Source organism: Oryctolagus cuniculus, chromosome 12 (genome assembly GCF_964237555.1).
Source record: "Oryctolagus cuniculus chromosome 12, mOryCun1.1, whole genome shotgun sequence".
NCBI classification, from domain to species: Eukaryota; Metazoa; Chordata; class Mammalia; order Lagomorpha; family Leporidae; genus Oryctolagus; species Oryctolagus cuniculus.
In genome coordinates this window covers 111,256,803-111,283,072 of record NC_091443.1, presented here as the reverse complement: position 1 = coordinate 111,283,072, position 26,270 = coordinate 111,256,803, and the positions used below count along the sequence as shown (strand labels likewise).

Below are 26,270 nucleotides of genomic sequence, written 5' to 3'. Positions count from 1 at the left end.
CACCTGGTTAAGCCCATGCAACTAGCCTGCGTGTTTGAAGGACAAAACTGAGGCAGTATTTTTTTAGCAAAACAACATAAACCAGTACTATCAGGCCTCTGCGAACATTCTTCAAACATTTGTTGACAATTGCTGCTCCACTGGGTGTTAGGGTCACACACGTGGAGACCCTGTGCTGCCTCAGGGCAGGGCCACTCGTCCTCTCAGGTAACAGCAGTGCCCCGTCAGGGCCTTCTGGGGAATGTGTTAGGAAGGGAAGCTGTTCCTGCCCTTCCAGAATGTTCTTCCTGCTTCCACGTGGCTGTCTCCAAAATGCGCCTGGACAGTGGTCAGTTTGTCCATAAGGCACTTCTCTCTCAGTGAGTGAGCTGGGCAGCCCCCTCAACGTGTGCGTGTGCACATTTGTCTAACACATATGCACACACATCTACTCAACACATGTGTGCACACATGTCCAACAGATGCACACACCTGCCCACCACGCCTGTGCCCACACCTGTCTAACACGTATGCACACAGCTGCCCACCACGCCTGTGCCCACACCTAACATGTATGCACACACCTGCCCACCATGCCTGTGCCACACCTGCCCACCACATGTGTGCTTTGCCTGCGTAAGCCATCCCTTCCTCAGGACGCCCTCTCTGTGATGCCTCTGGAAACCTTGGCGGAGCGCCCGTTTGTGCTGGTGCTAGCATCACCCTGCCCCGCATTCTCTCCTTTGTCACCTCGAGCTCTGACGGAAAGCGTTCCGTCTAGCTGAGAGCACGTTCAGGCCAGGTGGCAGGTAGCGTGTCAGCTTTCTGAGGGGGGGCTGAGCCCGATCCGTGCACCTGCAGTTCTAGCAAAGCTCTGGGGAGCTGCACACCTGCCACGGCTGTGGAGAGGGCACTGTGGGTGTGGGTTTCAACACAGTAGCACCAAAATAAACCCATCTCTGATTCAGTTTCCCACGAGCTTTTTGGGGTGTCCTTGTATAAAAACTCAAGAACAAAAGGGAGTGAGAGTGTATTGTGTGAGGGGATGTGAATGTGTGCATGAATACGTGCATGTATGTGTTGCATGTTCATGTGTGTGCACTGTGTGCACGTCCATGTGTTGTATCTGTGCATGTTTAGCTCGTATGTTGTATCTGTATGTGAGTGCATATGTTGTATGTGTGAGTAAATGTGTGTGTGCTTGTGTTGTGCATGTGTGTATGTCTGTGTGTGAGCTCATGTGTTGTATCTGTGCATGTTTAGCTCATGTATTGCATCTGCATGTGTGTACATATGTTGCATGCATGAGTGTGTTATGTGTGTGTTGTGTCTGCATGAGTGAGCTCATGTGTTGTACCTATGTGAGTGCATGTGTTGCATGAGTGAATACACGTGTGTGTGCTTGGGTTGTGAATGTGTGTATGTGTGCGTGTGTGAGCTCATGTGCTGTATCTCTGTGAGTGCATATGTTGTGTACATGAGTGCATGTGTGTGTGGCTGTGTTGTGCGTGTGTGAGCTCATGTGTGGTGTCTGTGTGAGTGCATATGTTGTGTACATGAGTGCGTGTGTGTGTGGCTGTGTTGTGAATGTATGTGTGTGCGTGAGTGGGCTCATGTGTTGCTCATGTGTGGTGTCTGTGTGAGTGCATATGTTGTGTACATGAGTGCGTGTGTGTGTGGCTGTGTTGTGAATGTATGTGTGTGCGTGAGTGGGCTCATCTGTTGCATCTGTGTGTGAGCACATATGTCATCTGCATGAGCGTGTGTGTGTTGTCTGTGTGCATGCGTGGTACCTGTGTATGAGCGCACCTGTTAGTGTGTGCATGTCTGTGTGTGTGCTGTATCTGTGCAAGTGCATGTGTGTATGTTGTGTCTGAGTGTGTGTGAGTGCATATGTTGCGTCTGTGCCTGTATGTGTGAGCTCATGCATGGTATCTGAGTGTGTGTGAGTGCAGATTTTGTGAGTGTGTGTGAGTGCATTGTCTCTGTGTGCATGTATATGAATGCATCGTGTGTTGTGTGAATGTGTATATGTTGTCTCTGTGCATGTTTTGTGTCTGAGCATGAATGTGTTATTCCTGTGTAAGTGCGAATGTTGTATGTTAGTGCATGTGTGTGTGCAGGCAAATGTGTGTTATGTTTATTGTGTGTGCATATGCTGTCTCTGCACGTTCTGTCTCTGCACAAGTGTGTGTGAGAGTATATCTGTGAGTGAGTGTGGATGTGTGTGCATGTATGTGCATGTGTACTGTGTACTTCTGTGTACTGTGTGTGCATGTTGTCAGTGTGTGTGCCTGTGTTGTGTCTGTGTGTGTGAGCTTATGTGTGGTGTCTGTGAGTGCAGATGTGTGCGTGTGTATATGCATGTGTGTGTGCTGTGTGTGCCTGTATTGTGTGTGTGTTACATCTGTGTGTGTGTGAGCTCATGTGTGGTGTCTGTGAGTGCAGGTGTGTGTGTGTATACTGTGAGTATGTGTGCCTGTGTCGGGTGTATCTGTGTGCATGTGAGCTCATGTGTGGTGTCTGTGAGTGCAGGTGTGCGTGTGTATGCACACATCGTGTGTGGTGTGTGAGTGTGTATACTGTCAGTATGTGTGCCTGTGTCATGTGTATCTGTGTGTGTGTGAGCTCATGTGTGGTGTCTGTGAGTGCAGGTGTGTGTGTGTATACGCACGCATCGTGTGTGCTGTGTGAGTGTGTATGCTGTCAGTATGTGTGCCTGTGTCATGTGTATCCGTGTGCATGTGAGCTCATGTGTGGTGTCTGTGTGTGTGCTGTGTGTGTATACTGTGAGTATGTGTGCCTGTGTTGTGTGTATCTGTGCATGTGAGCTCATGTGTGGTGTCTGTGAGTGCAGGTGTGTGTGTATACGCACGCGTTGTGTGTGCTGTGTGAGTGTGTATACTGTCAGTATGTGTGCCTGTGTCCTGTGTATCTGTGTGCATGTGAGCTCATGTGTGGTGTCTGTGAGTGCAGGTGTGTGTGTATGCACGCATCGTGTGTGCTGTGTGAGTGTGTATACTGTGAGTATGTGTGCCTGTGTCATGTGTATCTGTGTGCATGTGAGCTCATGTGTGGTGTCTGTGTGTGTGCTGTGTGTGTATACTGTGAGTATGTGTGCCTGTGTTGTGTGTATCTGTGCATGTGAGCTCATGTGTGGTGTCTGTGAGTGCAGGTGTGTGTGTATACGCACACATCGTGTGTGCTGTTGAGTGTGTATGCTGTCAGTATGTGTGCCTGTGTCGTGTGTATCTGTGTGCATGTGAGCTCATGTGTGGTGTCTGTGAGTGCAGGGGTGTGTGTGTGTGTATACTGTGAGTATGTGTGCTTGTGTCGTGTGTATCTGTGTGCATGTGAGCTCATGTGTGGTGTCTGTGAGTGCAGGTGTGTGTATACGCACACATCGTGTGTGCTGTTGAGTGTGTATGCTGTCAGTATGTGTGCCTGTGTCGTGTGTATCCGTGTGCATGTGAGCTCATGTGTGGTGTCTGTGTGTGTGCTGTGTGAGTGTGTATATGCACACATCGTGTGTGCTGTGTGTGTATATTGTCAGTATGTGTGCCTGTGTCATGTGTATCTGTGTATGTGAGCTCATGTGTGGTGTCTGTGAGTGCAGGTGTGTGTGTGTGTATATGCACGCATCGTGTGTGCTGTGTGTGTATACTGTCAGTATGTGTGCCTGAGTCATGTGTATCTGTGCATGTGAGCTCATGTGTGGTGTCTGTGAGTGCAGGTGTGTGTGTGTATATGCATGCATCGTGTGTGTGAGTGTGTATACTGTCAGTATGTGTGCCTGTGTCGTGTGTATCTGTGTGCATGTGAGCTCATGTGTGGTGTCTGTGAGTGCAGGTGTGTGCTTGTATATGCACACATCGTGTGTGCTGTGTGTGTGCGTCATCTCTGTGTGCGTGAGGTGCCCTCCCGTCCTGTGCCTCCCCGCCTTCCTCTGCTCAGCCTACACGTGGGCAGCGGTGGCGGGTCCCTCACACGCTGCCCTGGCCCTGCAGGATCACGGTCACCCATTTTCCGCTGTGTGCACAGAAGCACGCAGGAGGAGGTCCCCGAGAGCTACTGCGACGCCAGCGTGAAGCCGAGCCCCGAGGCCGAGCCGTGCAACATCTTCCCCTGCCCGGCCTTGTAAGTCGGCCTCCCTGACCCCTCGAGCTGCTGTCATTCAGCTGTTAGACCCCAGTGGGACCTGGGGCCCCAAGGCTCCGCGACATCACCGCCAGCCCCAGAAAAACCGAGCAACCAGGCGCTGGAACCCAAATCCTGAATGGGTTCCAAACTGGCTTCAAGCTGGCCTCTGCAGTTCTAGTTTTCCTGGATAAAATCATTCCCTCCTCCCCAGCATTCGTAGGGCTTAAACAGCAGGCATGTGTCCCAGCTGTCCTCCCCGCCTGCCCCCCACACCCTGCAGACTTTAGATCCCTAGAGGTTCAGGGCTGCAGGAGGGATAGGCTCAGCCTCCCACCCTAACCCCGTCCCAGTCCACACACACACTGAGGCTGGCTGTCTCCCTTGTCCCTTCCCGAGCCAGCTGGGACATCGGCGAGTGGTCGCAGTGCAGCAAGACCTGTGGCCTAGGCACGCAGCACCGGCAGGTGCTGTGCCGCCAGGTGTATGCCAACCGCAGCCTCACCGTGCAGCCCTACCGGTGCCAGCACCTGGAGCGGCCTGAGACCGCCAGCACATGCCAGCTCCAGATCTGCAGCGAGTGGCACATCCGGGCCGACTGGACCTCGGTATGCAGCGCGCAGGCGGGCGGGCAGGCGGGTGGCGGCAGAGACCTGAGCTCCCTGGGAGGGGCCCCGTGCCCAGGTTCCACGTCAGTCCCCTGGGCACACCAGCTGCTCCATGGAGTCGCCCACCACACCCACCTCAGGTGTCAGGCTTGGTGACAGCCACCCCCCGACCCCACCCCCAGTTCCACCTCCACGCATGAGAGGTGGCAGAGCCAAGACCCCAGAGGAACAAGCAGGCAGGGCGTGGTCACAGGCCCTGCGGCCGCTGACGCGGCGGCTGCCGCCCGTGTTTCAGTGCTCGGTGCCCTGCGGCGTGGGGCAGAGGACCCGCGACGTGAAGTGCATGAGCAACCTCGGGGACGTGGTTGCCGACGAGGAGTGCAACGTGAAGCTGCGGCCCAGCGACATCGAGAACTGCGACATGGGGCCCTGCGCCAGGAGCTGGTTCCTCACCGAGTGGAGCGAGCGGGTGAGCGTGGGCGCACGGGTGCAGCGGGGCCGGGGCGGGCCCTGAGCGGGCAGATCCCGTCGTGCGGTGCGGCTGGTGTCTGTGTGGCCCGGGTGCCGGCCCGGCCCTCGCCTCCTCCTTCCTGTTGTGTGGCACGCAAGGGGAGAGGGAGTCACACCCCCAGGCATGTGCGTACGCCAGGTGCTGCAGGATGCCGAGGGACATTCGCTGGCCCCAGATGCAGGTGAGGTACAGTGAGCTGATTTTGGGGTTTGGAACGCAGTGAGGGCCAAGATCGTACTGGCTTTGACGAGAGATTTCAAACAGCAGGGGTCTCACAGTGTGAACACCGAATCAGACGTGGCTGAAACCAGACCTTTAGGTCTGGAATATTCCAGTCGCCACAGAAGGGAGTTTTTCAACCTAAGGGCCCGAGGCATCGTCCAGATTGCCGACAACAATGCGGATAGAGCAAAAGTTGGGGAAAGCGCACGTGGAAGCCCGTGAGGGAGGAAAACGCCCCTGTACCTCTTGGGTTCTTGAGCTGGGGCCTGTGAATTAAAGCAACAAAACATTAAACTGGAAGAGAGCATGGGAATGTAGCAGAGCGTGAGACCGCTCACTGCCCAGTGCCCAGCACAGGCGTGCTCCTGTGTCTCATCACCGTGCCTCCCTCTACCTGTGCGAGACCCTGCGGTATGTGTATGCAATGGAACATTACTCAGTCCTGAAAAAGGACAGGAGCTTGCCATTAACCCCAACGTGGCTGAGCCAGGAGGGCATTGTACTCGGTGAGGTAACCAGACGCAGAAAGAAAAGCATTGCATGGTCTCACGTACACGTGGAAGACTCATGTTGTTGATTTGAAAGACGTAGTGACAAAAAGGGAAAGACAGAGAGAGATCTTCCATCTGCTGTTTTGCTCCCCAAATGGCCTGCACAGCCAAAGCTAGGAGCCTGAAACTCCATCGGGGTCACCCACACAGGGGGGCAGGGGCCCACGCGCTTGGGCCATGTTCTGCTGCCTCCCCAGGCACAGTACAGGGGGCTGGACCAGCAGTGGAGCAGCAGGGCTCAGATGGAAGCCCACATGGGATGCCGGCACTGCAGTGCAGTCTTAACCTGCTACGCCACGGAGCTGGCCTCCGTTGAGTTCATTTTTAAAAGAGGACCCAGGAGCCTCTGAAGTGGGCTTTGGCCGTGCACTTCCAGGATGAGGAGGGCCCAAGTGTGCATGCATCTGTGCAGCTGGCCCCACAGGCTCGCTCCTGGGGGTGTGCGGACCTGAGAGAGACTGGAGATAATCCCAGGGCACTGGGCCTCACCAAGGAGGACTGGGGGTCCTGGTGCCAGGCCTGGGGAAGGCGTGGGTGAGGCTGCCGCAGCACTAGACTGAAGCCCGTCTGACAGCCTGTCCTGTCCCGCAGTGCTCGGCGGAGTGCGGGGCTGGAGTGCGGACACGCTCGGTGGTGTGCATGGCCAGCCACGTCAGCAGCCTGCCCCTGGAGGGCTGTGGGGACAACCGGCCAGCCGAGGCCACCCCGTGTGATAATGGGCCCTGCACGGGCAAGGTGGAGTGGTTCGCGGGCAGCTGGAGCCAGGTGAGTGTGCCTTGTCCCGTGTCCCCGCCCTGAATCCCTGCTGTGCCCTGGCTGCTCACAACCCTGGAGGGAAGCTGCACCCATGCCGGGAGCTTTGTCCGGGTGGCAGGAGCCGTGGAGCACCACAGTGGGCGCCTCTGGGCACTGCGGCGGCTCCAAGGGGCCAGACAGGCCGCCCTGCCCACAGCTGGCAGCTGCCCTTGCAGGGTTTCCTGGTCCGTGAAGCAGGGGCGATGGCGGTGTCTCAGGAGGCTGCTTCCAGAGGCAGTGAAATCACACCCGCAGGGGGGCAGAGGCCCTGACACGCAGGAAATGCCCGTCGTAGCTGCGTGACGTGTGTGTAGCGTGCTAGTCGTAGCTGTGTGGCACACAGGAAACACGCCAGGCAGAGCTGTGTGGCACACAGGAAACACGCCAGGCAGAGCTGTGTGGCCCACAGGAAACACACCAGGCAGAGCTGTGTGGCCCACAGGAAACACGCCAGGCAGAGCTGTGTGGCACACAGGAAACACGCCAGGCAGAGCTGTGTGGCACACAGGAAACACGCCAGGCAGAGCTGTGTGACCCACAGGAAACGCGCCAGGCGGAGCTGTGTGACCCACAGGAAACGCGCCAGGCGGAGCTGTGTGACCCACAGGAAACGCGCCAGGCAGAGCTGTGTGGCACACAGGAAAGACGCCAGCCGTGACTGCAGTGGCCCACATGAAACACACCAGGCGGAGCTGTGTGGCCCACAGGAAACACGCCAGAGCTGTGTGACCCACAGGAAACACGCCAGGCGGAGCTGTGTGGCACACATGAAACACGCCAGGCGGAGCTGTGTGACCCACAGGAAACACGCCAGGCAGAGCTGTGTGGCCCACAGGAAACACGCCAGGCAGAGCTGTGTGGCCCACGTGAAACGCGCCAGCCGTGACTGCAGTGTGCTCTCCTGGGTACAAACTCTGTGTGCAGACACACGCCCTGCTTGAAGAGCAGATGAGGCCGAATACCTGGGCGGAGCTGCTCGGCTGGCCCGCTAGTTCTGTCCGCGCTGCTCCAGTGGATGCCTTTAAGAGCACGCGGGAGAACCTGTGCCCGCCGCCTGCCCCACCCAGCACCTCGGTATGCCATGTGGTCCTCACGGCCTCGGGTCCCGGGGCCGCCTGGGACTTTGCGGCTGCTGATCCTGGCACAGGCAGTCAGGACCTCGGCCCCATACAGAATTTTCTTCCTTTCGCGTAGCTTTAAAAACAGACTGCGAAAAGAACAGGCTGCCTTGTACGTAGATGCAAGCCCTCAGCACAGCCATTTGGCCACATCTGGGGCCGTTGAAAGTTCTCATCTGCCTTCACCCAGTCGCCTTCCTCCCGGGTAGTCCACGCAAGTAACGAGCAGAGGCACAGGCGTCTCCAGCAGAGCTGTCTGGGGTCCATCCTGCCTCAGAGAGAGCGGAGCCGCAGCAGGGAGCGAGCAGGTGGCCGGGGGAAGAGGAAGGGTGTGAGCCCCGGGGATTTCATGTCCGCAGCATAAAGCTGGTTTTTTGTTAGGTTCACACCACCTGTCGCGCACAGCACTGCAGGGAGGGTGCGAGTCCTGCCCGTGCCACTGTGAGCAGCAAAGCCTCCCCTGTGGTGACGGATCCCAGCCTTTCCTGGGTTCTCCGGCCTGGGCGGGTGCTCAGTCTCCCCAGCCTGCTCCCTCTCCCGAGTGTGACCGTCGCAGCTTCCCGGGCTGTGTGCCAGGGGCTCGCCAGGGCCCGGCGGGGAGCAGGGACTCCATAAACTGCAGCTCCCTTCTCCCCGGGTCTGTGAGGCCACACACAGCATGACCCAGGGTGACTGGGCACCCAGCTGGCCACCGCCTGGGATCTGCCCCTAGAGGCTGCCCCCCCACGCCTGGGGCATGAGGAGCACCGTGAAAGTGCGTGCACTTCATAAAGTGGCCGTGCCTGACTCCAGGGAGACCCCAGGCCCGACTGGGGAGTGGGGAGCTGGGGGCATCTGCAGGGGCTTGAGGAGTGCAGGCAGGGGAGGCCCCAGCCCCACCCACCTCAGAGCTCAGGGGTCTCAGAGTTCCCAGCTGAAGACCAGGGTCACCAGGTGCCAGGCTGTGCCCTGCCCCCAGGGGGGCTGAACTCCCAAGCCCAGGCAAGAGTGCCCAAGTCACAGGATCTTAGGTGGGTAACTTTGAACCTGACCCCCTTTTTTTTTTGTTTTAGTCTCATATTGGTAGCAAAGTGCTTAGGGCCTAAACCCCCAACAGAACTTGGAGGTGGCTGCACATGGGACACTGCACATGGGACAGAGATTACACAAATATCCACGAAAAACAGACAGGAGAGCCCTGGGTGGCACTGCACCCGGATCCCTGGAGCCACTGTGGGGAGCACCCATGCCTTCAGGCCAGTGTGGCTGCCACCCGTGGAGAGTCATCTGGCTGCTGTACTGGGGTCGGCTGCCCCCTTCCCAAGCAAGCTCAGGAACCGAGCGCTCCGAGACCGTGAGCGTCTGTGTCTGCTAGGTTTAGAAACAAGGGTCTCTGTCGCTCCCCCATTCGCGGAGGAACGACACTAGACCCTGCGCTGTTCTTTTGTCTGCTCGGCCCTCCCCGGGTTTGCTGCTGGTCCTTCCCGGGTTGGCTGCCGATCCTTCCACCTCCGTGGAAGGGCGGCTCCCCCTGCCACTTTCCCCACTTTCGCGGAGGAGCGGCACACCGCCGGCAGGCTCTCTCGGGGGCTGCTCAGATGTTATCCGGATGTTCCTGGTGCATGTTGTCTCTCTCCTCCTTTATAGCCCTCTTCCACCAATCCCAACTCTGCTACCCACACGCCGAGTACGCTGCTCTCCTCCAATCAGGAGCAAGATCAGCTCCTGCAGCTTGTCAAGTTGGTGAGAGGCAGCTGCATAGAAGCTGTTTACTCCTCTCCCAGCGCCATATTGTGGGAGAGCAGATGCATAGAATAAGTCTTAAGTCCAGTAACTTAGTCTAGTCCGAGTTGCTCCCCACAGGTCTCATTGCCGTCTGAGATGGCCAGGGCATAACAGCGTGGGCAGGGTTTGCGTCTGGATGCTAGAGCCCACTAGCACTCCCAGCCCAGGAATTCGATGTTTCCCCCAAGACAATGAAATATGGCCTGCTTGAAGTCTTCAACGTTAGCAGGTATCAGAATGTGAAAGTAAGGGTCCCTTCCAAGCACATTTGAATTGGAGCTGGCACCATCAACACCCCACAGGCCTGGTCACAGGGACTCCTCCAGGGAGGGATATGTAGCCCAGGGGTGGACACGTGACCCAGGGGGTGGACACGTGACCCAGGGGGTAGACACAGGGCCCAAGCTAAGCCAAGCAGGGTGCATCCCCTGGGACTTTTCTTGCGGGTTTAAAGGAAGAGCTTCCCCGGGAAGGTGTGAGCTCAGGGGCTGACCATGGCCACAGTCAGGCTTCAGAGAAAGCCCTCCCAGGAGAGGGACCCCTGCGTCCAGGGAGAGGCCGAGACAAGGGAGTTTCTGACTTTGGGTCTTTCCGAGTCCTCCAAGAAAGGGAGGCCTTTGCTTGTTGCTCTTCCCAGCCCCCTGGACCTGACCAGAAGTGTGTCAGGCCTGGGGGTCTCTCTGGAGGCGGGGCCACCAGGTCCTCACCCCCGAGCCAGGGCCCGGGACGGTGCCTCCTTCTCTGTCAGTTCTGGTTCTCCTTGTCCCTCGCTTGTCGTAGACTGGGATCTTCAGTGTCTCCAGCTGTCAGACCTGTGGGTCTGCACCTGATTCTCTCCAACACTGTCAGTCTCATCCCAGCTTGTATCTCTGGCCCACAGAGCCAACTCTCCAGGGGCAGAAACACGCGTGACTGCATGGGACAACTTTCTCACCACACTGTCACCTCTCGTTCTCTGTGCTCTCCTCCATCTGTGATTTGCTTACTCCATCTGACTTCTCATTGATTTTCAACACATGGTTTATCTGTCGACTTCTTTCTCAAACTTCCCGGTTTTAAGTCTTTACTATGCAGCACTATTTTGTCTTATTTTTACTCGACCAACAAATCTGTTTTTTAGGGGTCAAATTTTAATCGTTGACATTTATTGTCATCACTTATGTATTCCAACTTCCCCTTGACATCTCGTTTTGTGTTCTTGGTTCTTTCCTCTTTGTTCCACACACTCACATTGATCAGGTTTTCTTCTTTGTCTTTAATTTTTATTTATTTTCATTTTATTTGAATAGCAAAAAGAGAGAAAGAGCTTCTATCTTTACGTCCCAAATGCCTACAACTCTTAGAGCTTGGCCAGGCTAAAACCAAGAGCCCAGCACTCAGCCTGGATCTCCAGTTTGGTGGCAGGGACTCCGTCCTCTCCCAGGGTCTGGAAGCAGGCTGAGCCTGGAACCACCCCAGGCTCTCTGATACCTGATGCCAGCGTCCCATTGCGCGCTGCCCCGGTCAGGCCTTCTCGAGCCCATTCTTCCCTCCAACATTTTGGAAGTTATAAGTCCTGTTTTTATTCTGGGGATAACACTCAAGTGTCTAACATAGAGTGATGTGCCTGTCGGTGTCACGTTATGAGAAGCCGCATCCTCCCTGGGGGAAAACAGCTCCTCTTTCCTCCAGGGACTGACGTCGACCGGCCTGGCAGAGGGGTTAATGGCAGCCGCAGCTGTGGCGCTAAGTGGGTCACAGGAGCCGGCAGGTCTCAACCCAAGCTTGGAAACAGAGGCTGGGCGCCAGGGCCCCCGTTCCTGCTGCTTCGCAGGGGAGGGGACCCCCGTCTGGGTTCTGCTTCCCAGCTCTGTGCGCTCGGGGCACCGTAACAGCGCCTCCATCCACAGGGGCGCGTGCGTTAGGGGCACTGCCCTGCCCCCACCCGCTCCAGGGACCAGCGGCTGACACCAGCATGGCGGTGCTGAGACTCTGGAGAGGTGGCTGGCGAGCGTGTCCCGTGGCGGGTGAGGGGACGGGCGAGCAGCGTCCCAACTCCCTGGGTCCTGGGGGCCGTGGGTCCCTGCTTCCGGTCCCCGCTTCCGGTCCCCTCGGGGGTCTCCCCGGAACGACCGGAAGAGGCTGTGACGTCAGCGCGCACGCGCATGCGCAGCGCCGCCAGCCTGGCAGTCCTCCGTGACGCGGCTTCCCTCCCGCCTGGTTCAGTGCTCGGTGGAGTGCGGCCCGGGGACGCAGCAGAGGGAGGTCATCTGCGTGAGGAAGAACGTGGGCAGCTTCGAGGTGCTGGAGCCCTTCGCGTGCTCCTTCCTGGAGCGGCCCGCGAGCCGGCAGGCCTGCCACCTCAAGCCGTGTGGCGCCACGTGGTTCAGCACCGAGTGGAGCGTGGTGAGTGTGCGCCCGCCCTGGGGCCGCGGGGGAGGCCTCGGGCTTGGACTCGGCCAGCGCTGTGGGTCACAGCAGCTGCGGCCCCCTTAGGACACCCGCAGCCCGACTCGCAGTGCCTGGGTTCGAGCCCCGGCTCCGGCCGCTGTGCACGCTGGGAGGCACAAGTGCTTGGGCCCTGCCGCCCGTGCGGGAGACCCGGGTGGCTTCCCAGGCTCCTGGCTTCAGCCTGGCTCTGCCCCGGCTGTTGTGGGTGGAAGATGTGTCTGGGTCTCTCTCTGCCTTGCAGATTAAACAAAAAAAAAAAAAAAAGAATGAGGAAATGCTGGGTTTTCTAGGCTTCATCCTGACCGAGGCGTTTGCATGTTAAGGGTGTACTTATTTAAAGGCAGAGTGACTTGCCAGGCTGCTGCAGGTCCCGGGACAGCGAGCGCCCTGGGAGGGAGCCCTCGGCGTGCTCAGAGGCCTGTGAGATTCACGAGCCGTGAAGAACGCGGGGAGCTGAGTGGCTGTGCGGCAGCGGGAGGGGCTGTAGCGAATCTTAGGCGTGACGAGTGGCCTTGTAGTTCCCAGAGCCCTTGTCTTCAGGGGCTGCGAGATACTCTGCATGTTGTGCCGTGATGGCCAGACTGGCTCCCCCGCGGAGCGCTGTGGGAAGGGCAGAGGTGGCAGGCAGTGAGCGCTGATGCCGGGTGCTCGGGCGGTGTTCCGCCCCTCCGGGGGTGCTGAGCAGAAGCCCCGCGTGGAAGGCTGACTCGCTGCCTTGTTCCCGCCCAGTGCTCCAAGAGCTGCCAGGGTGGCTTTCGGGTCCGGGAAGTGCGGTGCCTGTCGGACAACATGACCCTGAGCGACCGCTGCGACCCTCAGTTGAAACCAGAAGAGAGAGAGACCTGTAACCCCCAGGACTGCGTCCCTGAAGTTGGTAAGTGGGACTCTCTCTCTCGGAGAAAATACTCCACTTCCTTACGCTCTGCTGGAGTTCCGTTTCGGGAGTCCATCCAGGGCTCTCTGTGACCTTGAGTGTCGTCGTGGCTATCGGGGACAGAGTCCTCCTGGAATGGCAAGCTTCACAGTTGAGGGAGACTGCCCGTGGCACCGGCGGTACCCTGGCCACGCGTCCAGAGACTCCACTGTGAGTCCAGGAGGATGGTGGTGCTGGCAGGTGGGTGCTGCCGCCCCGAGGCGGAAGTGCACCGTCCCAGCTTTTAACTGCAGATTCAAGCTGATGTCAGCGGGGCCATGGGAGGGTCAGCTGTGACCCGAGCAGCAGCTGGCAGAGAAAGGCCAGCGGGAAAAGCCAAGAACTGGGGCAGACACTGGACGAGGGGGCGTCCTAACCAGCGGGCACATGAGCCTGCAATTCAGCCTGCTCCCTGGCGGAAGGCACTGGTGAGTGGCGGGGGGCGAGACCCCTAGTGGGCTGCAGGTCACGAGGACGGGCCACGGCGGCAGCCGTGGCAGCAGCGGGAGGTGCAGGGTGTGGAGCTGCATCTCCAAGCACGCTGGGTGCCCAGGCCCACCTCAGGGCTGCTCAGGATGGTGGCCAGGCTCCGTCAGGGCCGTCTGTGAAGACTGATGTTCTGAGCCTGTTGGTTAGGCTCCATCTCATTCGCACAGCACCTGTTTATTCACCGTGGCAGTGCATCAGAGCAGACAGATCCCCTATTAGTAGGCACCCCATGCAGATTCCACCCTGAGTAGGCCAAACTGAAGGTTTTAGGTCCCTCTCCCTCACCGCAAGATGGTGCCACTCCCAGGGGCTTTGTAAACCAGCAGTTGCAGCAAACAGTGCAGAGGCAGCCCTGCTCAAGAGCAAGCTAGAAATGTCAGCTCTGTAGGCAGAAAATTAGGAGCACAGGAGACACGCAGAAAAGCAGCAGATGAGAAGTGGAGAGAAGGAACCCTGCTCCGGCACGGGAGAGCGTGGGCGTGGAGCCAGGGACCAGCAGGCTGGGGAGATGGCATGCTGTTCTGCAGTGGGGGCAGAGTGCTGAGGGCCTGGCCTTCCCGTGTCTCTGAGCCAGTGATAAGCACAGACACTGAGCTGGGAGGGCGCTGGCAGAGTCACGGAATACTGAAACGGACTCGTGTGTGCAAGGTATGGCAGCGCTGATAAAGGTGGAAAGTTAGGTGGGAAGGCAGAGGCTTCTGTTGTCGTGAGACAAGCACAGACCCTTAAAAAAGAAAGCAAGGCCTTCAGCATTTCCCGCTGTGCTACCTACAGCGTGAGTGGAGGAAGGCTCCTGCTTGGAAGACACACAGCAGAAATGGCGGAGAAGGTACCCAAGGAGTCTTCAGGGTGTCCGTGGAAAACGTGTATTGTGGAAAGCGGCATGGATTGAAAAAAGTTTTTTGCCCCAAATATAAACTTCTAATTCAGTTTTCCACAGAAGTGTTTGAAGTTCCCTATAACCCAGCCCCAGAAGCCCGATGCCTGCTGCTGGGTGTGAGAACATCATAGCCTCTGCCCTTTGAGCATACCAAGACTGGGGTGGGAAAGAAGGAAGGAGAGAGGAAGAGAAAAGCGAAGACCTCCGAGAGATGCGTGAAGCACATAGGAGGATGTGTTAACAGTCAGTGCGAGACGGAGGCCGAGGGGCAGACGCTGAGACAGGCCCACGGCAGTCTTGACGCCACAGAAGGGCTCATTCCCGGTCGCTGAAACCTCATTCAGATTCGGATCACAGACCGTTACTTAGACTCTGCAGAGGCACATCGCAGCGCAGCACTGCAAAGAAACCTGCAGGTGGAGATGCTTGTGGACAACCAGGATGGTCAGAGCCGCCAGCTCCCTGGGCTGCACGCCGGCTTCAGTCCCAGCTCACGCGGGCACACGTGCCAGGGGTTCTCACTCACGGATGCGGTGCAGGTGCCCTCAGCCCTCGGTTTCCGTCATCTGTGTTTGTCTTTGGTGTCTTTTCAAGGGGGAGAACACTGTTTTTCTTCCAGTCCAGTGAAATCCAGTGAAGGCAAGAAGGGAAGGCACAGGAGTAACGCAGTGGAAGGTGTGAGCAGAGCCCCGGCCTCCCTTCATAGGGCTCTCAGAGTCGCACACGGGAGCGGAAGTTCTGAGCGCGCTCAGGCCCCACGCCAGGGTCAGGAAAGCACAGGTGCATCCCACGGGGTTGGGAAAGAAGGCTCAGCTGTGTGTGTGGATGGCGGCACTGGAGAAGGAGGCGCTGTGTGAGCGCACAAGAAACGCATGCCGCATCCGCCTTTTGGAATCTGCTCAGATCGTTAGCACTGATTTTATCCCGAAGAGTCACTGCTGATCACCTTAGAATTGATAACTTAGAATCAGATGTCATTGGTGTAGGTGATAGTTAGATTCCTAATGTATACATTACCCACTCAGAAAAAAAAAATTTTTTTTTTTTTGACAGGCAGAGTGGACAGTGGGAGAGAGAGAGAGAAAGGTCTTCCTTTGCCGTTGGTTCACCCTCCAATGGCCGGCGCGCTGTGGCCCGCGCGCCACGCTGATCCGATGGCAGGAGCCAGGTGCTTCTCCTGGTCTCCCATGGGGTGCAGGGCCCAAGCACTTGGGCCATCCTCCACTGCACTCCCTGGCCACAGCAGAGAGCTGGCCTGGAAGAGGGGCAACCAGGACAGAATCCGGCGCCCCGACCCGGACTAGAACCCGGTGTGCCAGCGCCACTAGGCGGAGGATTAGCCTAGTGAGCCGCGGCGCCGGCCACACTCAGAAAATTTTTTGAAGAAGGGATCAGTTTTACAAAAGATAAGCGGTGACAGGGCTGACATTATGGCATAGCAAGTTAAGCCGCCGTGTGTGATGGCAGCATCCCATGTGAGTGGCCGTTCAAGTCTCGGCTGCTCCACTTCCGGTCCGGCTCCCTGCTAATGTACTGGCAAGGCAGCAAAGTGGCCCAAGTCCTTGGGCCCCTGCACCTACATAGAAACCTGGATGTGGCTCCTGGCTTTGTCCTGGCTTGGCCTTTGATATTGCAGCCATTTGGGGAGTGAACTAACAGGCAGAAGCTCTCCCTCCTCCCCTGACTTCTCTCCCTCTCTGTATCTCCCTCTGTAACCCTAGATTTCAAATAAATAAATCTTTCTCTTTGAAAAAAGTGAGAGGAGCAAACCTAACAGCACAAGCTCAGGAAATGCTGTGCCTAAAAGTACCAGAAATGCAAAATTAAAAATAACCAGAGTTCCATTTTCTTTATAAGCTTGGCAGGCTTTTTCAAAATGAGATGTGCACTGTTGGCAGTCAGGGACAGGGCAAGTTCCAGCTTGCAACTTGGTGTAATCTTTTCTAGCGCGTTTGTGGTGTCAGGGTACGAGGGTGATCCCCACTCAGTAACAGGTGCTTTCAGAAACGAGCAGAAGCCACACGTGTACAAAGACCAGGGCTCAGATAGAAGCAAGACAGTGAATCAGATAATTTCTTGTAACTTGGAAATGACTGATTAACGGTAAGGCAGTGCTTAGGACAGAACACATGTGGTGTGTTCCTCATTCCTACCCCATCTGAGCAAGCACTCCTGTGGTCTCCTGTTTTGAGTGCTGGTTAGTCAATGACGGGTAAGATCCCCTGGGGGACAACCTAAGACAGGCACAGCCGCGTACGGAGACCACATGGAAACGGGGTCAACAATGGTATAGCCAAGAATCATGCCTCCCCTTGTTCAAAAATTAACGGAAAAGGGGAAATGTGGTGGAATGAGAAGGCCGTGCCAGGATGGCCGCTGGCAGCAGGCTGCGATTGGATGCAGTGAAACGTATTTCTGAGCCGGTGGCTGAGGGCTACACTGTCAGCCCTTTCCACGATTGAGCTCTGTTCCAGCCATGTCCGTCAGAATCCAGACAGTTTTTATGGGAAAATCGGACTGTGAAGTTTAGAGAGAGAAGCCCAAGCGAAGAGCCAGGAACAGCCAAGGCGGTTCTCTTGGCCTGTCGCTCCCCCTCTTCGTGGAGGAACGACACAGGACCCTGCGCTGTTCTTTTGTCTGCTCGGCCCTCCCCGGGTTTGCTGCTGGTTCTTTCCAGGTTGGCTACCGTCCTTCCACCTCCGTGGAGGGGCAGGCCCCCTGCCACTTTCCCCACTTCCGCGGGGGAGCGGCACACCGCCGGCCGGCTCTCTCGGGGGCTGCACAGGTGTTCCTTCAGGTAGATGTTCCTGGTGCATGTTGTCTCTCTCCTCCTTTATAGTCCTCTTCCACCAATCCCAACTCTGCTACCCACACGCCGAGTACGCTGCTCTCCTCCAATCAGGAACAGGTCCTGCTGCTTATTGGTTGAACTGGAGGCAGCTGTGTAGAAGCTGTTTACTCCTCTCCCAGCGCCATATTGTGGGAGAGCAGATGCATAGAATAAGTCTTAAGTCCAGTAACTTAGTCTAGTCCGAGTTGCTCCCCACATTGTCCCAGCGGTTATTTATGTGTTCTCCTCTACTCGAAGGCAGAGCATTTGAACAGAGGGACAGAGTGATGTGCCTGAGCGAGTGCTGACGGGGGAGCACCACACACTGGAAACGTTGGAGTCCTTGATTGCCGGCGGTGGAGGGTGGCTCATGGCCTAAAGATCTCCCCACCCCCAACGTCCAAAGCAACAAAGTTTATGTAGGCAAAAACCACAATATTGGGGCAAAGATATGGTTACTAGGGTCACACTGACCTAAGGCCTATGCAAAAACTAGTATCAGTTATAATCTTGACAACCTTAACCTAAAGCTTATGTGAAACTAATATCAGTTACAATCTTGACAACACAAATTGCAATCTTAACAATTCCGATTATAATCTTGACATTAATCCAGGTATTGGCCTAAATCATATGTGGGACATAGACAAATTACACTCATTAATCCAGGTGCAGCCTGTCATTTTTTTTAAGTCTACCTTTTTTTTTTTTTTTTTTAAGATTTATTTTATTTATTTGAAAGAGTTAGAGAGGTGGAGACAAAGAGGTCTTCCATCCGCTGGTTCACTCCCCAGATGGCTACAATTGGCTGGAGCTGTGCCGATCCGAAGCCTGGAGCCAGGAGCTTCTTCCAGGTCTCCCACGCAGGTGCAGGGGCCCAAGGACTTGAGCCATCTTCTACTGCTTTCCCGGGCCTTAGCAGAGAGCTGGATTGGAAGTGGAGCAGCCAGGATTTGAACCAGTGCCCACATGGGATGCCGGCACTGCAGGCGGTGGCTTTGCCTGTTGTGCCGCAGTGCCGGCCCCAGCCTGTTTTTACGCGTGAGCGATCATGGGAGGGAGTTTCTGCTCTGCCCCGTGGGATGCGGTGTGCTGTCAGGTCATTGTTTCAGGCCAGAGTCTCGCAGTGTGCAGTGCCTTCTCAAGAGGGAACGCTGGGTGCTAAAATGGAGTTGCTACTCTCACGGTGTTACTTCAAGAGGAGAGACCCCGCATCCTCTAGTTCACGGCCCAAGTACCTGTGACAGCCAAGGTTTAGCCCGACCAGGCCAAAGCCGGCAGCCTGCAACTCTTATTCGGGTCTCCATGTGGTGGCAGGGGCCCAAGTACTTGAGCTGTGACCTGCTGCCTCTAGGGCGAGCATTAGCAGGAAGCTGGAATTGGAAGTAGAGGCGGGACTCGGCCCAGGCACTCTGGTGTCAAGTGCAGGTGCCCCACGTGCTGGGCCGCATTCCCGCCCTGTCCACGGTGATGTTGAGGACTTACCTCCACAGACAACACTGGCGCAGGAATAGATGGACACAGTGAGCCATCGGCAGCGTTGGGAACCTGTGGGAATGAGCCGTGAGATAAATGACCACCCAAATTGTGTATCAGAAGAGGAGAAATGAAAATAAGCCCGGTAAACCCGAATCTCTCGCTCGTGTCACGCACATGCACCCATGCCTGGTGGGCCAAGGAAGTAAATGTGAAGAGGAACTTTAAAGCTTGTACAGAGAATATAAGGACATTTGTTTTTTATTTCAGAGTAGGAAAGGATTTCTTAAACAAGAATCTCAAACTAGGAAGAAAAATGTTATGATGGCAATTGTTAAAATATAAAATCCCTGTTTATCAAACCGTGACATAAAGAACGTGATAAGAAAATCACAGGTTTGGGGAAGGTGTTTGCTGCACACACAACAGGGGATCAGATCCTTTATATGAGGAATTTAAAGGTGTACTTTTTATTTATGTGAAAGACAGAGGGAGAGAAGGAGAAAGATCTTCCATCTACTGGTTCACTCCCCAGACGGCTGCCATGGTTCGAGCTGGGCCAGTCCAAAGCCAGAAGTCAGGAGCTTCTTCCAAGTCTCCCCCATGGGTGCAGGGGCCCAGTGACTCGAGCCATCTTCCACTGCTTTCCCAGGCACCTTACAAAGCTGGATTGGAAGGGAGAGCCAGGACTCAAGCCGGCGCCCATACAGGACGCTGGTGCTGCAGATGTCAGCTTACCTCGCCACACCCCAGTGCCAGCCCCTTAAATGGCAAATTACATACAAGAGTCTTCAAAAAGCTGGTGGGAAAAGCATGTTATGAAAAGATTGTGTGTGGATTTCAGGATTTTTTGCACCAAAACGTGCTTACCTTTTCATTCAGTTTTCCATGATCTGTAAAGTATCTTGTATGATGACACATTGGCCCTCACCTGGAAGTCATTTCTCACTCACTAGACCAGCAAAAAACAAAGCAGACGGAAGGGGCTTCCGCTCCACAGAGAGGCAGTGACTTCAGCGTCTGCGGCACACGGGGTTCTAGTCCCAGTCGGGGCGCCGGATTCTGTCCCGGTTGCCCCTCTTCCAGGCCAGCTCTCTGCTGTGGCCAGGGAGTGCAGTGGAGGATGGCCCAAGTGCTTGGGCCCTGCACCCCATGGGAGACCAGGAGAAGCACCTGGCTCCTGCCATCGGATCAGCGCGGTGCGGCGGCCATTGGAGGGTGAACCAACGGCAAAAAGGAAGACCTTTCTCTCTGTCTCTCTCTCTCACTGTCCACTCTGCCTGTCAAAAAAAAAAAAAAAAAAAAAAAAGTGGATCAGTAAATGGGCTGACACGGGGATTCTAGGAGGAGGGGAGAAGAGTTGCCTAGGGCTTGCATGCAGCTCGACAGAATCGCTCAAGTTCAACATCGAGCAGCCTGCTGGGGAGTGTTTGCAATGCGTGGCTCTCATTTCTGAGCTTCACTACCACCAAAGTAGGCAGAATGTTTGGAGGTAACCAGCCGGGCCCTGTGCCTGTGTCTTCCATGTTTCTTCCTGGCGCTGACCATTGGACACAGTTCATTAAAATATTGTCCGTGGTCTTCAGGGAGGCCATGGAACAGGTGTGTGAAGGGTTTTTTGCACAAGGTAAAATTACCTTCATTCTGCTTCTCCATGAGGCCCCTTGGTGCCTAATTCCATTGTGATGTTTAGGAAAGGGGCGCACTGTTGGCAAGCTCCCACCCAAGACAGCGGTGATGAGGCGCCGGAGGCGGGGAGGAGACGGCCGCCCCAGGCACGGCTGGCTCCCCTCTGCCGGCCGGTGGCGGCCAGCGTGCTCAGGCTCGGCTCTGCTCTCTTGCTGCAGATGAGAACTGCAAGGACCAGTACTACAACTGCAACGTGGTGGTGCAGGCACGCCTCTGCGTCTACAGCTACTACGAGACCGCCTGCTGCGCCTCCTGCACCCGCGGGGCCCAGCGGCAGGCCGGCGTCCTGGGGAGCAGATGACCCCGCTGGCCCAGAGCCCTGACGGCCAGCTCTGGCGCCACCTTGTCCTCAGTGAAGCATGCATAGGGCCCCCAGGAGCCTGTGCGCAGCATGCTCTAAGCCACCACGGTCCCTGCGGTGTCCACCCTGTGCTCTGTCAACCCCTCCCTGCCTTTGGGCCTGGACCAGCCCATGATGCTCTCGGAAAACCATGCAGAGGGACGCGCCCGCCACTCTCGCCCAGACCCCATCCCGGCACTTCCTGAGCTGGCAGAAGGGCCAGGTCATGCCTCACCCACGCTCCTGGTCTTCAGCACCCCTGCAGGTGGGAGGAGGCGGTGCTTGTCCAGAGCCCGCCCTGCTCGGCCTCGTTGCCCGCTTCCCTCTGCACTTCAGCCCGGCTGTGCCCCGCCGTGCCAGGGCGTTGCGCTGTCTTTCTGCCTTGAGACGCAAGCAGCTCGTGTTGACCCCACGCTTCAGTGTTGAGTAGGTGCCTCAGAGAGTAGCCCTTGAGCCACTCACAGCTCCCAGAATGGGAGCAGGCACAGATAATCACCCCATCTTACTGACCAGGAAACTGAGGCCCAACTCAGGTATTGCCCTGTCAGGTGGAGTCACCCGTTCAGTGGTGCCCCCCGCCAAGGTGAACACTGGTGCCCTCCTCCCACTCCTCTCCAGGGCCTGCCCCGAGGCTGCAGGTGTGCGTTCAGAAACCTGCAAAATGCCCCTCCCACAGACAAAGCCCAGGCCTTTGAATGCCTTCCTCAGGTCACAGGTCAAGGCCCAGGTGTGTCTGCAGGTGCCTTCAGCTCCGTCCTCAGCCTTGAACTCCACCACGGAACAGGCTGGACCTTGGCCCTCCACCCCTGTCCGTCCCTGTCCCTGTCTTTTTGGTTTGGTTTCTGGATTTCCCTCTGGAGCCCACCCCAGGCCAGGAGCCCCCTGCCTACCCAGCTGTGGCAGAGGCAGCCGTCTGCCTTCCGAGGCATCCTGAGTCCCGGGCCTGGCTGCTGAACTTGGCCTTCTCTTCTGGAGAGCCCGGGCGCTCCCTCCCTGTGCATGCATGCCACCCAGACTCAGCTGATAGCTGAAGGAGACCAGCAGGGCTCCTTCCACCTCCCCCTCCCCAGCCATCTCGGGGAGTTTGTCCTGCGCGTGGCCACTCTCAGATCTCACTGAACACGTCAGTCGCGAGGGGGATGGAGGGCTGTGTGGCGTTCTGTCTAGGATGGGGAACAGGCAGCGTGGGTGGGGAGAAGAGGAAACGGCTGGCTCTGGCTGAACTTCGAGAGGTTCCCGGCCGTCTCTGCTGTTTGGCTGGGGCCTGGGTGGCTGCGGGTCCTGTCCCCCAGAGCCGCCGTGACCCGGGTGGGCCCTGAGTATCACCTGCTGGTTCTGCTCTGGGACCGTGCCCCTCCCGTGAGTGTCAGGAGCAGGAAACGGCAGTCCTGTGCATGTGGAGGGCGGGTCCATGGGCTGCCCTTGGCGCTTGCTCGTCCCCAGAGGTTCCCGACCTCTGGAGCAGGGGTTTTACTGCTCTGCCGAGTAGAGTTTGCGGACCTCTTCGTTTCCTAGGTCAGCAGCTCATTGCCTTTCTTCCGGCACAGCGCCTTCGGCCAGGGTCTGGGTGTCCCAGCAAGGGCTCTCCTAGCGTGGGGCACGGCTGCATTTCTTCTCCCGCCTTAGCAGGCACGTGTCCTGCCCACCCCCTCCCATCACCGCCATCTGCTCTCTCCCTGCGATCTCGGCCTGCCTGTGCTTCGGAGGTGGAATCTCACGGTTTCCGTACTCCTCCCCCACCCACCATGTACTGGAGCGCCTGAGTCCCTGCTGAGTTTTAAATTAAAGCTGGTGTGTTTTTCCTCACAAAAATCAGCAAAGCTCCAACCAAGAATGGCTTGGGTTTTTAATTCTCTCGATTGCCAGAGGAAACTGTGCCTCTTACAGCCATGTGCGTTCCATTCACCCGCTCACACCCAGGACTGACTGCCAGGGCTCCGTGCCAGGAAGGGGTAGCCTGAGCGCTAGGGGCATCCCATACCCGCAGCACACAAGCTGGTGCAGGAGCAGATGCAGGTGCGCCCCCCTCCCGTCCCCCCGCAGGAGCCACACGGGACGGGCCTTGGCTCACCGTCCTGTGCCTGTCTTCTCTGGCGGGGGCTCTGCAGGTTCCCGTTCCTTCCTTGGGTGTGGATCGCCTGCTTAGTCTGCGTGGCTCCTTCCCTTGCAGAAGTGTGGCCTTGGGAGGGTGAGAGGAGCGATGCGGCTGCACTGACTTGTTGCTGTGGGGCAGGGACAGGAACCTGGCAGCTTCCCCAGCTGCTGTCCATTTTTCCAATAATGCAGCCTAACACATTAGAGTGGGAACAGAGGTGTCCCAGTGTGGTAGAGATGGGCATAGGGGTAGTGACAGGAAACGGGGCTTGCCTCTAACAGGCAAAGGCACCTGTGACACCCTCGCAGAGGTCGGCCAGTGTGGCCCTCGCTGTGCAAAACACCTCCGCTAGGAGTCAGACGGGAGGTTCTGTCCAAACATGCATGAGAAAATGGGGTTAAAGAATGAGGCTATTTTTGGGCAAAAAGTATTTGGCAATCAGTATATACCCAGCTCCATTTTTCCATGAGCGTTTTGAAGTCATCTTGAAGATGCCACTGAGTTCCTGTCGCCAGCTCCAAGTTCCCGCTCCCATCCAGCCTCGTCACACCCAGTGCGGGGCCCCTCCCCAGCAGGTTGGGGTCATGGGTGGCCTGTTGGGGTTGTCCACCAGGGGGAGGCAGAGCGTAGCCGGCCTCCGGTGCCTTGTGTGCTGTCTGCATCCTGAGCTCTGTTCTGAGGGTGATGGGGGGCGGGGGGCTTGCATGGTGCACCAAGGGGCTGGAAACATCAGCCACAGCCCTTCACCCCGTGAGAAGAGAGCCGCCCAGTGCCGCCTGCCTGGGCGCTGTGATAACTTATTGTGCTGTGTAAATACAAGGTGTTTATAGAAATTGTAATCTGGGCTCTATCTACAGAACGAGTCGCTACACAAAAATAGTTCTATCCTTTAGAATATGTTGACTGTAAAGTATTTATTTCCATCCACGACCCACACGCACACGGATCGCCGGCTCCCGCTAAGCCAGCGCCAGCGTGCGCCGTGTAGCCACACGGCAAGATCCTGAGCTGCCCACTGACCCGCGTCTCCTTTGCCGTGGTACATTCACTGGTGTCCGAGGAGCTGCAGGGCAGGCGCTGCGGTGTATGGGTAAAAGGCAGCCTGGCTCTTCTCGGCAGTTTAAAGTGGCAACTATTTTTGTGTATGACTAATTTATTTGTATTATTGTAAAAATGCAATAAATGCGCCAAAAGACTGGCTTTGTCGGTACCTTCTGCTGGCTGTGGCCTGGCCTGTGTTGCTGGTTGCCCGGCTGCTCGGGCCAGGGGCTATGGGACTCTGGTAGCTGTGGGTGCCATGTGGGTTGTTGGGCACTGTGAGGACAGGGTGTGCACGCTGTGAGTGGGCCTGGACCTTGACCTTGGACTGGAACTGCCCCAGCAGCTGAGAGAAGACACGGGTGGTGTGTGTGTGTGCGCACGTGTGCCCCCAGGACCACGCCACACATCCCATGTGTGTGTTTCTTCAGCCTTTCTCCAGGTGGTCGCCATGGGCACACGGATCCAGGGCCCACTCTGCTGGGCTGGGGTGGCTGATTTTAACAACAAAGTGGACGGAATCTCTCGACATCTTGGGGCAGGGTAACGGGAGATAGGGGCCAGTTCCTGGTGCCCCCTCAGTCGTTCTCGCTGAGAGGTCTGGTGCAGCACCTGTGGGCTGTGACTTGGTCCTGTGCAGCATCTCATCTGTAGCTCCCAGCAATGTCTTAGGCTCAGCTGCCACTTCCTGTCCCTCCCACACACGCCTGCAAAATCAAGTCCCCAGTTAATCTCTCAGTTGTTGGCCTATAAAGGTCATGGTTTTCACCATTCCCAAGTGCAGTGCAGTGGTCCTTGGCGTGGTCACTCCCCGACTGCACTTAGTCTTTAACCAGTTGTGCAGGTGCTCCGAGAGCTCACAGCAGACAGCCATAAGAGATAAGTAGAACTTGCAGTTCAATTTTAAACCTTTACGTATTCAAGTTGATAATGGACTTGAAAAGAAGGGAGAGATGCAGAGATCTTCAACCCACTGGTTCATTCTCCATTTGGGCCAGCCCAAAGCCAGGGGTCAGGGCTCCATTCAAGTCTCCCACCTGGGTGGCAGGGCCCCAGGTACTCAGCCGTCCTCTGCCGCCTCCCAGGTGTCACCAGCAGGAAGCAAATTGGCAGTGGAGCCAGACTGGCACCCACAGGTTCTGATCGGGGTGTGGGTGCCTCTGGCAGCACCTTGGTGCTGTCAAGTCTAAATTACCCATCTGTTCTGGAAGTGGGTAGCGTTTCAGTCTCCCAAAACACTCCTGACTCAGCTTTGGCCTCTTAGGACTCTCCGAAAAGGTGGGTAGAGTTTTCCTTATTGCCAAACTCAGCTCATACTCTCCTTGAAATGTCTGTCTTTGCTTTTGGTAACACTTCCTGTTCTGCCTGGCTTGTCCTTTCATTTTTTTTTAAAGATTTATTTGTTTTATTTACTTGAAAGGCAGAGTTGAAGAGACAGGAGGAGAGACAGAGATCTTTCATCTGTGATTCATTCCCCTAATGGCTGCAAGGTCCGGAGTTGGGCCAGACCAAAGCCAGGGTCTAGGAGCTTCTTCCAGGTCTCCCACATGGTGCAGGGGCCCGAGGACTTGGGCCATCTTCTACTGCTTTCCCAGGCCACAGCAGAGAGCTGGATCAGAAGTGGAGCAGCCAGAACATGAACCCAGAAGAAGCTCCTGGATCCTGGCCCCTGGCTTCTGTTCAGCTCAGCTCCAGCCATTGGGAGAGTGAACCAGCAGATGGAAGACTTCTCTCTCTCCTCTCTGCCTATAACTCTGCCTCTCAAATAAATAAATACTTTTTTAGAAAAGAAGGCACTGCTTTAAACACCTGCATCCCATATTGGAGTGCCTGGTTCAAGTTCTGGCTCCCGTTCTAACTCCAGTTTCCTGCTGATGTGCACCCTGGGGGCCTGCAGTTGGTGGCTTAAGGTGTCCCTGCCACCCATGTGAGACCCAAATGGAGTTGCAGGCTCCTGGCTGTTGTGGGCATTTGAGGGGTAAGCCAGCAAGTGGAAGATGGCTCGCTGTTCCCCTGCCTTTCAGATATAATAATCGTTTTTGAAAAGAAAGATAAACCCCAGAGGAAAGGTGTTCCCAGAACCCACTCTTGCGAATGGTGCCAACCACGCCAGGAGCCGCGGTGGTGGCAACAGAGCTGAGCCATCAGTCCAGCCAGCCCCAGCCCAGCATCCCAGGAAGGACTCCTGCTCCCTCTGGCAGGACCCTGGTGGCGGGGTGTCGCCGGCCCTGCACAGTGGGCAGGCCCAGAGGGAGCAGGTTCTGCAGGCTTTCCCCTCCCCTCCCCTCCCCCAACCCCAGCCTGCAGGGAGTCAGGGCAAGTTGCTGACCTGTCCCCCGGGGAATAACTGCATTAGTGATAAGGTGGCCTCTGCTGGCTTCGTCAGCACATTGGAGGCTTGGGGC

At 56.6% G+C, this 26,270-nt stretch overlaps 1 protein-coding gene across 4 annotated transcripts in view; it reads left to right on the top strand.

The window, feature by feature from the left end:
- The window catches only part of THSD4 (thrombospondin type 1 domain containing 4), a 399,410-nt gene extending 375,373 nt beyond the window's left edge, over positions 1–24,037 (top strand). For all 4 annotated transcript variants that reach the window (XM_070054744.1, XM_070054745.1, XM_070054747.1 and 1 more), the window contains 7 exons: positions 3,987–4,116; positions 4,520–4,724; positions 5,020–5,193; positions 6,600–6,773; positions 11,891–12,070; positions 12,845–12,989; positions 20,551–24,037. In XM_070054744.1, the coding sequence (XP_069910845.1) occupies positions 3,987–4,116; positions 4,520–4,724; positions 5,020–5,193; positions 6,600–6,773; positions 11,891–12,070; positions 12,845–12,989; positions 20,551–20,693 (1,151 nt within the window). In that variant the 3' untranslated portion in view covers positions 20,694–24,037. The remainder of the gene's footprint in view (positions 1–3,986; positions 4,117–4,519; positions 4,725–5,019; positions 5,194–6,599; positions 6,774–11,890; positions 12,071–12,844; positions 12,990–20,550) is intronic.
- The last annotated feature ends 2,233 nt before the right edge of the window (positions 24,038–26,270 follow it).